Source organism: Psammomys obesus, unplaced genomic scaffold (genome assembly GCF_907164565.1).
Source record: "Psammomys obesus unplaced genomic scaffold, mPsaObe1.curated_primary_1811, whole genome shotgun sequence".
NCBI lineage: Eukaryota > Metazoa > Chordata > Mammalia > Rodentia > Muridae > Psammomys > Psammomys obesus.
Window position 1 is genome coordinate 7,439,536 of NW_026585698.1, and position 14,378 is coordinate 7,453,913.

At 45.8% G+C, this 14,378-nt stretch overlaps 1 protein-coding gene across 1 annotated transcript in view; it reads left to right on the forward strand.

Moving 5' to 3' along the window:
- The first annotated feature begins 8,138 nt into the window (after nucleotides 1-8,138).
- The window catches only part of Rtkn2 (rhotekin 2), a 58,718-nt gene continuing 52,478 nt past the window's right edge, over nucleotides 8,139-14,378 (forward strand). Inside the window, exons 1-2 of the mRNA XM_055598976.1 lie at nucleotides 8,139-8,177; nucleotides 13,605-13,801. Of these exons, the coding sequence (XP_055454951.1) occupies nucleotides 8,139-8,177; nucleotides 13,605-13,801 (236 nt within the window). The remainder of the gene's footprint in view (nucleotides 8,178-13,604; nucleotides 13,802-14,378) is intronic.

The following is a 14,378-nucleotide window of genomic DNA, read 5'->3' on the forward strand; positions in this document are numbered from 1 at the left end:
TGTGTGTGTGTGTGTGTGTGTGTGTGTGTGTGTGTGTGTGTGTGTGAATGTGAGAGAGAGAGAGAAAGAGAGAGATGGGGACATGCATGCTTCAGTCGAGGTCAGGGAACACCCCTCTGGGTGCCAGCATCCTGCTTCCATCATATGGGTCTCTTGGGTCAAACTCAGGCTATTGGGTATGAGGGCAGGTACTCTAACACCCCGAGCCATTTCATTGGCTCTCCAGTTAGTGTCCATTTTGCTCCTTCCAAAACTGAGGATTTGAGTCAAAATCTTATATAAAGAGCAGAGGGCCCAAAATAGCCAGGCACTCCAAAGAAGGAAAAGGTGGTGTGTGTCTATAAGGAGAATATTTCTAGAACCAAACGAGGGAAAGAGGAATTTATCCTTTGCCTAATTCACAACAGTGACATGGTTTAAGAAAATGTTACCCAGACAAGGTGTTCAGGATGTTCTGGAAATTAGAAGTTGGTGGGGGAGGTTGCTGTGGGGAACGGGATGGAAGGATTTGGGGTATCAGGTTTGGTTCCATAGCAGGGTGCCTTCTGCTACCCACAAATGCATCCAGCTACAGGGGCAGGCTGTGATGCACGAAAATCAACAGTTTCTAAAAAAAAAAAAAAAACTATGTAAATATTTATAAAAGATTAAAAAAAAAAACCTTTTATCCTTACTAACTTTTAGGTACCAACCATGTATTAAACATTTGCTTACATAGTGTAACAAAGGACACGATTCCTGGTGCAGTGACAATAATTCCTGTTACAGCTGTAAGCATTATTTGTAGTCAGTGTAGTTAAGGAAAGAGGTGATACCATCATTCTTTAAAAAAACTAAAATAAAAATTTTATCTCTAGGTTCAATATTTTGTGTGCTCCTGTCCTTCTAGAATATGTGAGCTACCTCATTTCTCGAAATGTATGTTAATGTAAACTATGTTATACACAGGGTTTTTTAAGTTGTTCACCTTGATGTAGTTCTTTGTAACACATTCGTGTAAATTAAAATCTTATACACTTCCTGTCTTACTGAATGGATCAGTCCCTTCCCTTCTGATTATTTACGTTTCAACGAGTAAATATTACTTATGCTACAATGCAATAGCGCTCCACTTCTATTCCGCACCTGGGTTTCATTTTTAGAAGCACGAGCATTAAGTTCCTGGTTCATTGCTTATAGCAGCATCAACACCAGTGACCTTAATTGTCCTCTCTGTTCTAGATGTCTTTTTTATAGCCTGGAGCAATGCAACGAGGTCTTCCTTTTGTTGAATGAAAAAAAAAAATGATTGGGAAAGTCCAAGATTAACTGAAGGCCCAGGGAGCAGAAAGTCACTTTCAGGAGAGGGATTATAAACTGAGGAACTTGATTGGAAATCTCTCAGAAGAGCTTGGGTCCTCATATACATCCAGGGAGGGGGCTGATCTGAGGCAAACTACTGATTCCTCTCACAGATTTGTGAGCTCCAGGAAGAGCACCCTGGCTGTGATGTTCCTTCAGAGTGTGTAATGCCCACAGGAGCGGGTGTAAAGGTGGCTTACATTAGCAGTCATAGCTTCAGCATGTCTGAACCTTGCCCTACTCACGGACAACTCATCCTCTTCTGAACTCCTCTGGACAGCCACCTCCCCAGTCTTCCCAAGCTGTGGTCCACACATCCAGCTGTTTCGCAGCACGCATGACGGCATGGTGCCCAGTCTTTCAAAGTAAAAACAAAGTACAGCAAATAGATTAAATGTCAGATTTTGGTAGCCTCAAAACTGCCTCATTATTTTGACAAGTAAATGTTTTTTCAAATTCCATTTGCTTTCGCCAAATCTCACATGGATGTCATGAGGCAGGACAGGAGAGTAGGGAAATTATGGGGATGCAAGAAGAGGGAGGAACGCTCATCCCAGGGTCTGTGAAGCCTCACACCAACAAAGAGCAAAAGTCTGTACAATCAGCATCTGCCAGGATGGTTAATAATAGAAATGATAGATCGAATATGCAAATAATAGTCCTTTCACATACAGACATTTGATGCTAAAGTAACAATGGTTCAGGCCTAAGGCTTGAATGCATATGACCTTGGATAGCAATTCATTCCTTTCCCCAAGTGGCCTTCTGATCTCAGACAAAACTCTTAACTTGGCTTACTGTTCTGATATCCTCCCCTCCTGCAACTAAAGTGAGATTTCCACCTTATCAACTGTGACTCTGCCACAGCAGTTCTCAAACTGTGGGTCACGACCCCTTTGGGGGTTGAAGGGCCCTTCACAGGGGTTGCCGAAGACCATTGAAAAACACAGATACTTACATTATGATTCTGAACAGTAGCAAAATCATAGTTATGAAGTAGCAACAAGAGTAATTTGTGGTTGGGGGTCACCATACCATGAGGAACCGTGTTGAAGAGTCACAGCATCAGGAAGGTCAAGAAGCACTGTTCCACCAGGGGTCCCTTGGGAACCATTTGTAATCTCACTTAGGCTCGTACCAGCTCCTTAAAAATGTGTGGTGGTGCACACCTTTAATCCCAGCACCCGGGAGGCAGAGGAAGGTGGATCTCTGTGAGTCTGAGGCCAGCCTGGTCTACAAAGTGAGTCCAGGATAACCAGGGCTACATACAGAGAAACCCAGACTCCAAAAAAAAAAAAAAAAAGCTAACTTGTAGGGCCTAGTGAGTGAGATGGTTCAGCAGGCAAAGGCTCTTCCCTTGCAAGTCAGAGGCCTGAATTTGGTCCCTGAAACCTACTAAAACCATCATCTGATTGGAATTAAGGCCCACCCTTGAGATGGAACTCAGGTGGCAGAGAACCTGAGAGTAGATAGGCCAGGGACCTAGGAGAAAACCAAATACTACTGTTCTTCTATAGGAAGCTAGCAATGAAATGACTCATCTATATCCATAGATCAGTGTCGCACTCAGCCTCCTTCAGAGAAGCTCCCTCCTGCAGTAGATGGGAAGAGACACAGAGACCCACAGCTGGCCAGCGTGCAGAGAGTGAGAGAACTTGTAACGCTCAGTCCTACAGGGGATGTCTCCATCAAATCCCTCCCCTCAGGGCTCAGGAAACTTTGCAAAAGGAAAGATAAAAAGATTCTAAGAGCTAGAGGGAATAGAGGACACCAGAAAAACAAGGCCCTCCAGACAGAACAGGTCTGGCACAGGTATGAACGCAGAGAGTGTCACATAACCAGCTACCTGAGTTCCTGCCTTCGCTTTCTCAAAACAATGGATTATAACTAGGAAGTAGAAACCGAATAAACTCTTTTCTCCCCAAGGCTGCTTTTTGTATAAGAGCTCACAGCGCTGTTCGGGAAGGTCCTGGAACCTTTAGGAAATGCGGATTTAGTGGAGGAATGTGTCATTGAGGGATGAGCTTGAGCTTTCACAGTCTCATCCCACTTCCAGTTCACTCTGGATAGAGAGCTCACGCTCCTGTCACCTTCTAAAAGCTCCGCCTCTGGACAAGGCGGCCATGCAGACTCAGCCTTCACAATGATCCATTGAGGAACACTTCAGATACACACCATCACAAGCGTCCTCCTCTGTAAACCTTATTCACGTGGGTTTCAATGAACAATATGGCTTCAATTCTCTTGTGACTGAAGCTCAAAAAAAAAAAAAAAAAATCACAGCCAATGTCATCTTCTGAAATTAGCTTCCTTCATTCAGTGAGATACCAACTTACCCAGATAACACACACGGTTATGGTAAGTTACTTTTTAAAGATGTACGCATTCTGGATAGAGAATGCTATAATTTATTCACACTCCTGAAATGAACACTTGGGTTATTTTGGTATTTTTTTTTTTCTATTACAAGCACAATGCTACCAATGCAGATTTGCAAGTTTTTTTTTTAAAGGAAAGGATATATACCTCAGAGTGGAATATATATGGACACACATATGCATGTACGCACATACATTTTTCAACCGTATATTTCCACTTTCCTTCCAGAGTGATTGGGCACATTTGTGTCTTCTCTGCCAGTATTGATCAGATTCCCACCTTACAAACTTTAGCATTACTGGATTAATATTGATCAACTTACAAGCCATAACATCTCAACTCTCTCATCTTTCACCTGCAATTTATAGACTAATAATAATCCTAACCAATGTTTATATTTTATTTACTGTGTGGATTTAATGCCATACTCTATGTCTGCCATCAGTTGGGCTGTTTTCCAGATGGATTTTTATGAGCTTATGCATTTTCAGCACTGGGGATTGAACCAATGTCTTGTGTTTGTTTCGTTCTTTGCCAGTGAGCTAATATCCCCAGCCCCTTTCTATTTTATTCTGACTGGCTTGCTACATGGTCCTGGTGGTCCTTTTAACCCTTCCTCAGCCTTCACAACAGCTGAGACGACAGGTGTGTACCAGCCTCCCTTCCCGACCCCTACGCATACAGATTCTCAGTATTGTCAGTGGTAGGTGATGTATCATGAATATTTCTGAATATATATGTTTTCCCCAGTCTGCTCTTAAGAGTTCTCTGGGTCCAAGATGGTTGACTTTAGGAGCAGGTAAGTTCTTCCTTTAGTAGTAATGGCTTCTGTTTGTGGATTGAGAAGGTTTCAGGACACTTTTTATCTCATCTGTCTCTGTCTCTACTTTAAAAAGACAAGATAGCTATTAGCAGTCTTGTTTTACAGGTAGGAAAATGAGCAGCCTTTCCAGCATTGTAGGGCTAAGTCCTCAGACTCAGCATCCTGTATCCTTTGTAAGATTATATGATGCTTCAGTTGTTTGTAGCTTATGGCTTATTCATTTAAAAAAATAATGTCTCTGCTTAGCATTTTTACCTCTCTCTCTCTCCTTTTCTCTCTCTCTCCCTTCCCCCTTGTCTCTTCTTTTTTCCTTCCCCCTTTCCCTCTTTCTTCCTCCCTTCTTTCTCCTTTCCTTCCCTTTTATATATAATACAAAATACAATTCCTCTATGGAATTCATTTTAATTTCATTACCTACAAAATGAACAGTTAAGTAAAGAAACCCCTCTAAATTAAAAAAAGAATATCTATCTATCTATCTATCTATCTATCTATCTATCTATCTATCTATCTATCCATCCTGTGGGGATGAAAGAATAGGGTGGGCATTTGTATACAACAGTATACAACAACATGTGTGAGGTCAGAGGACAACTAATGGGAGTCAGTTCTGTTTTTCCTACCACATAGGTCTCAGGGATAGGACTCAGGTTGTCAGCCTTGGCAGCCAGCTCCTTTACCTGTTAAGCTGTCTATCTCACTGACTCTCCAAGATAATTTTCAAATGGGAAAATTTTTTGAGAATCTTCAGTGAAATAAAAATATCAAGAGCTGCCTATTCTGTAAAAAACTATGTTTCAAAAAGCCAATGAGTCTGGGCACAGTGTGGCATGTCTTGAATCCCAGTACTCCAGAGGCATAGGCAGGGGCATCTCTTGTGAGTTCCAGGCCAATGAAAGTTAGGAAGAATAATATAAGAAAACATACTTTTAACACTTATTGTCTTATTTGGTTGCTTTGTTCTATTGCTTTCTATTTAATCATGAATTAATCTCTATTTTTCATATTGATAATATAAATAATGCCCTATTATAATCAATACTGAAAAGATCCCCTTATTCAGCCTCCAGCTGGAGCAAACCTGAGCAGGTGGGTGAATAGCTCACACATTCTGGAAGAACCTGAGGGGAGTTAAAAGATGACTCAACTTAGCTCTGGGATAGTCAAAAATAGTACTTCTTATTTTCTTCTAGTTGCTAGAGAAATAAATTGTCAAATGAATACAATTACTTTTGTGAGCTCTTTAACCCACTTTCTTTTCTTTTTGGCAGTGTCTCTTGGAGCCCTCATTAGCCTCCACTCACTTGATAGCCAAGTATAACCTGGGTCTTTTGATTGTCTTGCCCCTACTTCTGGAGTACTAGGATTATTGGCATGTATCCCATGCCCAGATGATGCCCTGCTGGGGAATGAACTCAGGACCTTGTGCAGGCTAGGCAAGCATCCTGCCAATCAGGGCACATCCTCAGCTACCACACTTTAAACTTCTGGTGCTCTGATGTCTGGTTCTATTTTTATATGCATTACAGACATCAAAGAGAACTATGTTTGATGAAACTAGCAGTAACAAGAAAGGACGTGGGGATAAATAAGGAAACAGAAATCCTATTCTGAGGTACTTTAATCACCAGCTAGTCAGTAAGCACTTAAGCACTTCCGGGACACATCCCTTGATGATTAAGAAAGAGACAGGCTGACATTATTTCTTCTCCAAGTGAAACGTCTTATAACAGCAACTATCTATAGCGCACAGTTAAGGACTAAACACGGCCTCTCCCAGATTTCTTCCTGGGATGATTACATTTGCAGTACTCATCCATCAATATTTCCACATCAGCGTCCATTTTGAGGCTCATCTTTTTTGGTTTTCTCCAGGTGCTGCCCTCGGCGCGTATTTTGATCTGAGTCTGAGAGCTGTGTGTGTTGCATGGTTAAACGCTGTGCATCTGAAGATGAGCTCTCTGTGTATTTTTTCTGTGAGTCAGGTATTGTGCCTGGCCTCTGCAGCACAGGTTAGCAGGGGATAATTATGCCACAAAGTAATAGCACAAGCGAGTTGTGCGCTAGGGCAAAGGGCACCTAATGACAATGCATTCGGACCTGTGTTTGGAGGGAACTGGGTGAGGTGGGTGTTGGCAGTTTTGAGTTTCACACACTTTACAATCGTCGGTCATTACAGGCTGCTAGAAGGAAGTCCCTCCTACCTGGGCATCTCATCACCCAGTCCAGAGGCTTTCAAATAGGTAATTACCCACCTGAGAGAAGAAAGATATACATTCACATACACACAGATATACATATTCAAATATCTATCTATAGATGTATAGATATATCTCTCTGTCTGTACGTGTGCGTGTGTTCAGTGGGGGGCGGGGAGGTATGCCCATGTCCTGACACACACGTGGATATTACTTTTGGGAGTGGATTCTCTCCTTCCACCGTATGGATCCTGGGGATTGGAACTCAGGTCAGGAGGTTGGCATTAGCTAGGTACCCTTTCTTGCCTAGTCATCTCCCTGGCCCACACATTTCGTTCTTAGGAAGCACATCTTCCACTTAGTTGCTCTAAGGAAGAGGTTTGTGAGTAAGATGACCATGTAACTTAAAGTCTACTTTGGGACAAGCGTGAGGAAGGTGGAACACTGGGACAACAGACCCAAGAGGGGATGTCCAAGGTAAATAAATAAGCAGGGTCAGACGGTTGTTAGAAGGAGGAGTGCCCCAGGCCTTTTGTGAGGTGAGGTGGAAGAGCTGAGTAGGTAGAGTCTTCCCTCGGGAGGAAAATGTCCTAAGCCCTGACATTTCCTGTTCAAGATAAACCGAGGGATAATTTGAAACACTTTACAAGGGTGTGTACATCCTTTAATTAAAGGTAGTGTTTGAGCTGGATAGCTCAGAGGTAGACCAGTTGCCTGCCACGCTTGAGGCCCCCTAGTCCAACCCTTGAGACCAGGCTTCTGGAGAGCCACTTCAGAAGCGAATATACCCAGGGACAGAAGAACTCGAAAAACGTCTGATAAGGTGTCTGTCTTCCAGCCTTTGAAGAGCACGATCTTTGGGTGAAACCAGGTTTGAGAGCCAGTCAATGGGACCTTATATCCTTGAGTAGCCTGCGGGGTTCAGCTCAGTGGCTCGGTCCACGTCTAAAGAACGTCAGGCGGGATGCAGGAAAAAGCTTAGCTCTCAAACCTGAGAACACCTAAGGCCCCACCCCGCCCACTAGCAGAGACACCTCCCTTTCCCCAACTCCCCCGTCCGGCTTCCAAGCAGCCCACCCAGGCGTAGTATCTTAGTTCAGGCCCCGCCCACCAGGGCTCCACCCACCTGCCGGTCCCGCCCACCACACTCCCAGGCCCCGCCCTCTCCCCCGCCCGCGCTTAAGGCCCGTCGTTGCCGAGGGTCTGTTCAGAGCCCTCGGGTCTTCCCGACTGCGCTGGCGGCGGCAGCCGGAGCGCCCCCAGTGCGCGTGCGCGGCGCCGTGGGCTGGGTTCCCCCTGCAGCCCGCACTTGGTACGGCCGGGCAGTTGGTGCGGTCTGCAGCTGCAGCCCCGGGGCGCGCTTTTCAAATCGTCCGGGATTTGCGACTTGCGCCGGAATGGAGGGGCAGATGCTGAGGGTCCTCCCCGCGCAGCAGGTGAGCGAGGCAGGGGGCTAACGAGCTGCAGCCTGGACGGAGACCCGGAGCCGCGCGTGCTCCGTGGTGTTGCACGCCCGTAGGCTGCACCCAGGGAGGAGACTGAAGCCCAGGGCTGGAGGAAGACGCCAGGGCTCTTCCCACCTGCGGGTTTTCCCAGCTTGCAAAGGAGGGGATGCCCCAGGAGCGGGAACCCGCATACCTGTGCATCTAACGCAGGGCGCTGTTCACAGCGGTGTGTGGGCGAGCATTAAGCTGTGGAGGGCACAGGGGTTACAGAAAGGTGTAAGTTTAAGCATGGATCCTTGCACAAATACTAGGAAAAAGGAGGAAGGTGAATCGCGAACGAATCCAGTGTTTGCTTTTCTGGCCAGGTAAAACGTTTATGCTTAATGTGGTTGAGAATATTTCTTGGCAACATCAGTCAAGTGTTAAAAGCATTCTTTCTGTTCACTGTTTTGGCATCTTAATGAAAAGGAAACCCTCGTGTCTTTTTACCTACATCTTCACTTCCATTTTAATTTTCCCCTTCTTTTGCATTCCTGAAGTATAGTAATTTGAACCATATACAGCTGACAGATTTGTGGGTCAAGACGAAGACTGCCGTTTCATAGAATTTCTTCAGTAGATATGGCATTGTTAGGAAGTCCTCAGTAATTCTCTGAAAAGTTGAGCCTGGCTTCGAGTTACCGTGCAGACCGTACAGATAGCAACACGAGCTGTTTTCTAACAGTCACAAAACTTGCAAATCTTTTGTAGAGCATTTCTTCTTATTTTATTATGACTTCTGGCTGTCCTGTTTGCATTTTCCAAGGATATCCTTGAATCGTGCCTCCATCTTCCTTCTGTGGAGATTATAGGAGTGCCCCACCAAGCCTGATTTCCGTGGAACTGTATGATACTCAAATACCATATATAGCAAATACGTTAGGGCTGGTTTACGTAAATATGGTAAGATACTAAATTTCTAAGCATTATAATATCAAAACAATTAAAATGTAGACTCTGTTTTTGTGTCTTGAAGATAAACAACAAACTAGTAATAGGTTTCAACTTCACAGGAATATTGAGTGAGGGGAATTTTGTACTTGGCTAACACTGAGTTGCTCGGTGTGTGTCTCCCCCCCCCCGCCCCCCCGAATGAGATCTGTGATCTGATAGGATGAGACCAGAGGTTTGGTCCTCTGAGCTCTACTGCCACCTGGGAGGTGTCTCCCATTCCTCACACACAGCGTACTGGTTTTGGACTGAGATTCGGGTCAGATCTCACTATGCTGTGCAACTCTGAATAGTCCACCTAGGGTTCTGAGTCTAGAACTGAGGCCATGGAATTCAGCTGCAGAACTGCTGAAATGCCTGTCTTAGAAAGGTGTAGGGCTCACTGGCCTCTCTATCTGAGGGAGCATAGGCAGTGGCAGGAGGACAAGCTTGCGAGATGACTGTTTTTATTAGATCCCTTTGTCCTACCTCCGAGCAACTAACCATTCTTCCTTGTACAGTTTAAGCTCCTACAGAAAGCACAAGTGGGAATAAAGTTTGAGAAGAAACATTTTTGTCCTTATAAATTGTTTCAGAACGTGAATTAGATTACTCTCTAGTTTCTCTTCCGTGCACACGTGTGTAGAGTTATGCTTGTCTGTGCACGCACATAAGGAGGCCAGAGGTCAACTTCGGTGTCTTTATTTCTCCATTATTTTTTGAGTCAAGATCTTAGCATGTAGCCTTCGGCTGGCCTGGGACTCAGTCTGTAGGGCAGACTGAACTTGAAATCACAGAGATATGTCTGCCTCTGCCACACCTGTCCTGAGATGTGCTCCTGGTGAGACTGTATCTCTTATTGAACCTGGAGCTTTTCCTTTTTGCTAGACTGACTGCCAGAAAGCCTCAGGATCTGTCTGTCTTTCCTTCCCCATCACTGGGGTTATGCAGGCACACCCTGCTGCCTGACTTTTCTGTGGGTGAACTCAGGTCAGTGAGCACTCTGTCCGCTGGGCCATCTCACTCTCTCCCCACTTCTACTTTTATTTATCTTAAAGATTTATTTGTGTGTGTGTTGTGCTCATATGTGTGGGGTACCTGGGAGGCCAGGAGAAGGTGTTGGGTCCCCTGGAGCTGCGCGTTGTGGCTTCTGGGAACCGAATGCATCCCCTGAAGAACAGTAAGCGCTGCTGTTGAGCCGTCTCTCCACCCCCCCCCCCCGTCTTGTACTTTCAGAGGGTCTGCCTTTTCAGTTTTTAGCTTTGCTCTGTTTCTTCTTAGCTGCTGTTAGCTTTAACTACTTCCCGTATCAGGACAGCGATGTGGGTTTGTTTGGCCCGATTATACACAGGCCCTTATTGGGAGAATGGAACCCTGAAAGGGAGGGTGGCTAACCCACTCTTCTTGGGGACTCTCTGTCCACCACTCCAGCAGGATTCTTGCAGTCATCCTTAACTCTGCCCGGCTGTGCCCTGGGGGCAGAAACAGGGATGATATCAGTTCTTCAGGCCTCGTGGAGGCTGGTCAACGTCACTGCATGAACCGTGGGTTCCCCTGCTTTCGAGATCCCTATTCCCACTGGATGGCCCCAGATATCGATTTCTCCCGGGCGGTACCATGCACACCTAAGTGAAGACTGGTCCTTTTGCTCTGTAAACCGTTCCTTGCCTAGGGCTGCCCAGTGTTGTTGGTGACAGGGTTCCTTCCTTCTCCACGTAGAGTGGGTGTGTGCTAACAAGTTGTGTGGGAAATACAAACTTGCAGCAGTGGCATTCAAAGATGGCGCCTGCGTACACCATCTTTAAATGTCTCAGCTCAGCCATTATGGTTGGAAAGTGGCCATAGCCGGTATAAGCCAGCGTAATTCAGTACCATGCTGTTTTATGAGCTCCTGTGACTCGGTACAACAACAAAAACCAGGCACCAACCAGGCCAGAGTTTGCTAACTCCTGCTGCAAAGGATGAAATTCTAGTAACTGGCATGCATCCCTCATTTCTTTTGTGAACATTAACTTAGTTTTAATTAATTAAGCTTTTGTTTGCTTTGCTTTGAAGACCTGAGGGTTCTTGTCTCTACCCTTTCCCAAGCTTCTGTGGCTTCCTGAGTCCTTTTCAACTGGTGTTGGGAGAAGGCACGCCTCGAAGACAGGATGGAAGCCCTAAGCCCAGGCGAATGTGTAGTGTGGCTGTGGCCCCCTGCTGGTTCCGTCAGGTTGTTGCAACCTTAGGATCCTTGAATTTCAGGAGCGCAGCGGCTCCCCACAGGTTGAGAACCACTGTACTGAGGCCCCTAAACTCCTGGCCCTGCCTCCACAGTCCCTGGATGAATGGGCCAGGTACTTTCGTGAGGCCCTTTCTCTGTGGCGCAGCTGATCCTCGGACGCAGCCAGCTTTCAGACCTTCTGTGCCAGTCTGATCAACTGTCTCGTCGCTGCGTTTAAAAGGCAAAGCTGAATTTTGAGGGGCCAGATGGCACTTATCTATATTTGCGCCGTGGGGTAAAGCGGCTCATCCCAGCTTCAAGTCGCTCCCAGCGTGCTGCGCTAACCAGCCTTCACCGTTCATTACTGTAGACATGTGGGTCACGTAGATGGCTCTTATAATTAATTGCCGATGACGTGAAAAGGAAAAAAAAAAAAAAAGACTTTGGGGCCCACGAGTCCTACACGGATGAAACAAGAGTTGGTGGCATGCAGTCATGCGCAAAGAAAGAGCGGAAAGGGACGGCGCCCTAGCCGTGTGACGACTCTGTGATGTGATTACAGAAGGTGGTTAGAGGGATCTGTCCCCTTGCCTGAATAGCTCAGCCGACTAAGCCCCGAGAGTCAAGTCAAACCATCTAGCAGTCTGCTTTTGGTGGCTAACGGTCAAAGCCTGTCCGTTCCCCTAACCGGCTTCTTTTCTTCCTTTTGAAATGACTGCCCACACTTGTATGATTAGATCCTAGGCACATTTTTAAACTGATATTTTGGTACATCCGGAAAGTAACAGTTGTGACTGCTGAGGCCAGGCTCCTCCGAACTTTTAGATACACGTGGGTTTCCCACTTGTACATATAGATGGAGGGCCTTTGTGGCTTATCATGCTTACAGTTCCTGGGGATGAAGTGAGGGCTGTGCCTGTTGCTGATAGGCTTAATGGTACGGACGAGATCTGTGTTTTGAATGAGGCCACTGCAGACCAAGAACCAGAACCAAATTACAAAAGAAATTTCTTGGTGAGCTGAGTCCCTGTGGCGACAAGCCAAGGCCTCCGGAGCTTCCAGCCTTGGCTCCTGAGTTTCGTCTCTGTTGCTCCCCGCGATGACCAGCCCAGCCCTGCCCTGCCCTCTCTGAGGCTGAGCCTTGGTGCCTTTGTTCTGCTGTCTGCTCTTTCGGCGTCCCTCGGTCATATGGTAGCCTCCTGTAGCACTCATGATCCGACCCTGCGTGATGAGTAGTGCGTTGGTGTTGTATGCTTAAAAGACATTTTTATTTATATGTGTGTGGTGGGAGTGGGGAAGAGCGTGAGGGGAGATGCGAAGAGGGTGTTGGTTCCCCTGGGGCTGAAGTTACAGGCAGTTTTGAGCTGCCGGAAGTGTGTGCTGGTCGCTGAACTCCGGTCCATTGTACAAGCAGCAAGCGTTCTCCCCTGCTGAGCAGCCATCTCTCCCTACTTATTGTGTATTTCCAAAGGCTGCCTTAGCACATGTAGCAAATGGCCAACGCATTCTTGCTCTGGAGGTCAAAAGTCAGCAGGTCGGCAGTTCCATCCCTATCACCCTCTGTGGGCCCTCGAGAACATTTCTCTCTTGCCTTTCTCAGGTTCTGGGCCGATTCCCTCTACCTGCTGGGTTCCATCTCTGTCTTCACATGGCCTCCTCGTGCATCTGTCGTCATAGGACCCTCTCTCTGTGTGCCCTCATGTGACCAGCCGTGTGTGTGTGTGTGTGTGTGTGTGTGTGTGTGTGTTTCTTTGTCTTCTTATAGCCCCTCTGTGTCTGTATCTATATGCAACCTCTCTGTATGTATGCCTGTGTCTTTACATGGCCTTGTGTCTTTTCGTGGCCTTATTAAGATTTGAGACCAATTCTCATCCAAGGTGACCTCGCTTTAATTAATAACATGAGCAAACTTCTGTATACAAATAAGGGCACACTTTAGAGTTCTGGGTAGACATGAGTTTTGAGAACCCTGCAGAGCTAATGGAGTTTATGGTAGCAACATGTTTTTCTCATCTTTGTTTCTGTTGGTTTTAGCCAGTAATGATGGAAAGAATTCCTAATAATGAAAGAAATTTAAGAATTTTGCAAATGGCTTTCTAAAATAGCTGTCTTTGTTTCACTCTGTGAAGCTCGGTTCATGCTCAGAATGGCACAAAAACAAATGGTGTCTAGCACATTTCCCATTGCCCGTCTCCAACGGTAGTTCTAGACTATCGCGACCTCTTACAAGCGGCTTTCTATTTCAGGACTGCAGCATCCGGGAGAAAATAGACCTAGAAATCCGAATGCGGGAAGGAATATGGAAGCTGCTCTCCCTGAGTACAAAAAAAGACCAGGTTTTACACGCCGTTAAGAACCTCATGGTGTGCAATGCTCGGATACAGGCATACACGGCAGAGCTGCAGAAGCTGGAAAATCAGATTGGGGATCAAACCGGAAGACGGTTAGTGCTGTTAATTTACCTTCACTTTAGTTTACTCCAGTGTCTGAAGAGGAGACAAAATGTAATATGTGTACGTTTAAAAAAAAAAAAGTGTCAGGTCACCAAACTTTTTAAAGGTTAACATATGTTGGAAGTGCCAGCCGACGTTAGAGCTGTGTGGACAGCAGAGCTCAAAATGAACTCGTGGAACACTGTTTCACTCTAACGTGAAAGTGGGTTAGGAGCAAAGGATGAAGAGCGTGCTAACAAGATAGGCTAGAAGCCGAGAGTGGAGTCCATAGGAAAATGTCTTTGAGCAATTAACTGATGATCCTAGAGAAGGAGGCTCAGTGGCTGCTCTTGCGGAGGACCCAGGTTCAGTTTACAGCACTCACGTGGCTGCTCACAGCCATCAGTAACATATGAGTTCTGGGGGACCTTATGCCCTCCTCTTCTGTCTTCCTTTGGGCTCCCAGCACGCATGTGCTGCACATACATACGTGCACACCAAGCATCCATATGTGTGAAATTAAAATAACTTTTTATAAAAAAAAAATTGCTTTGAAAAAAAAATTAATTTCTTATAGATGTGCCAGTT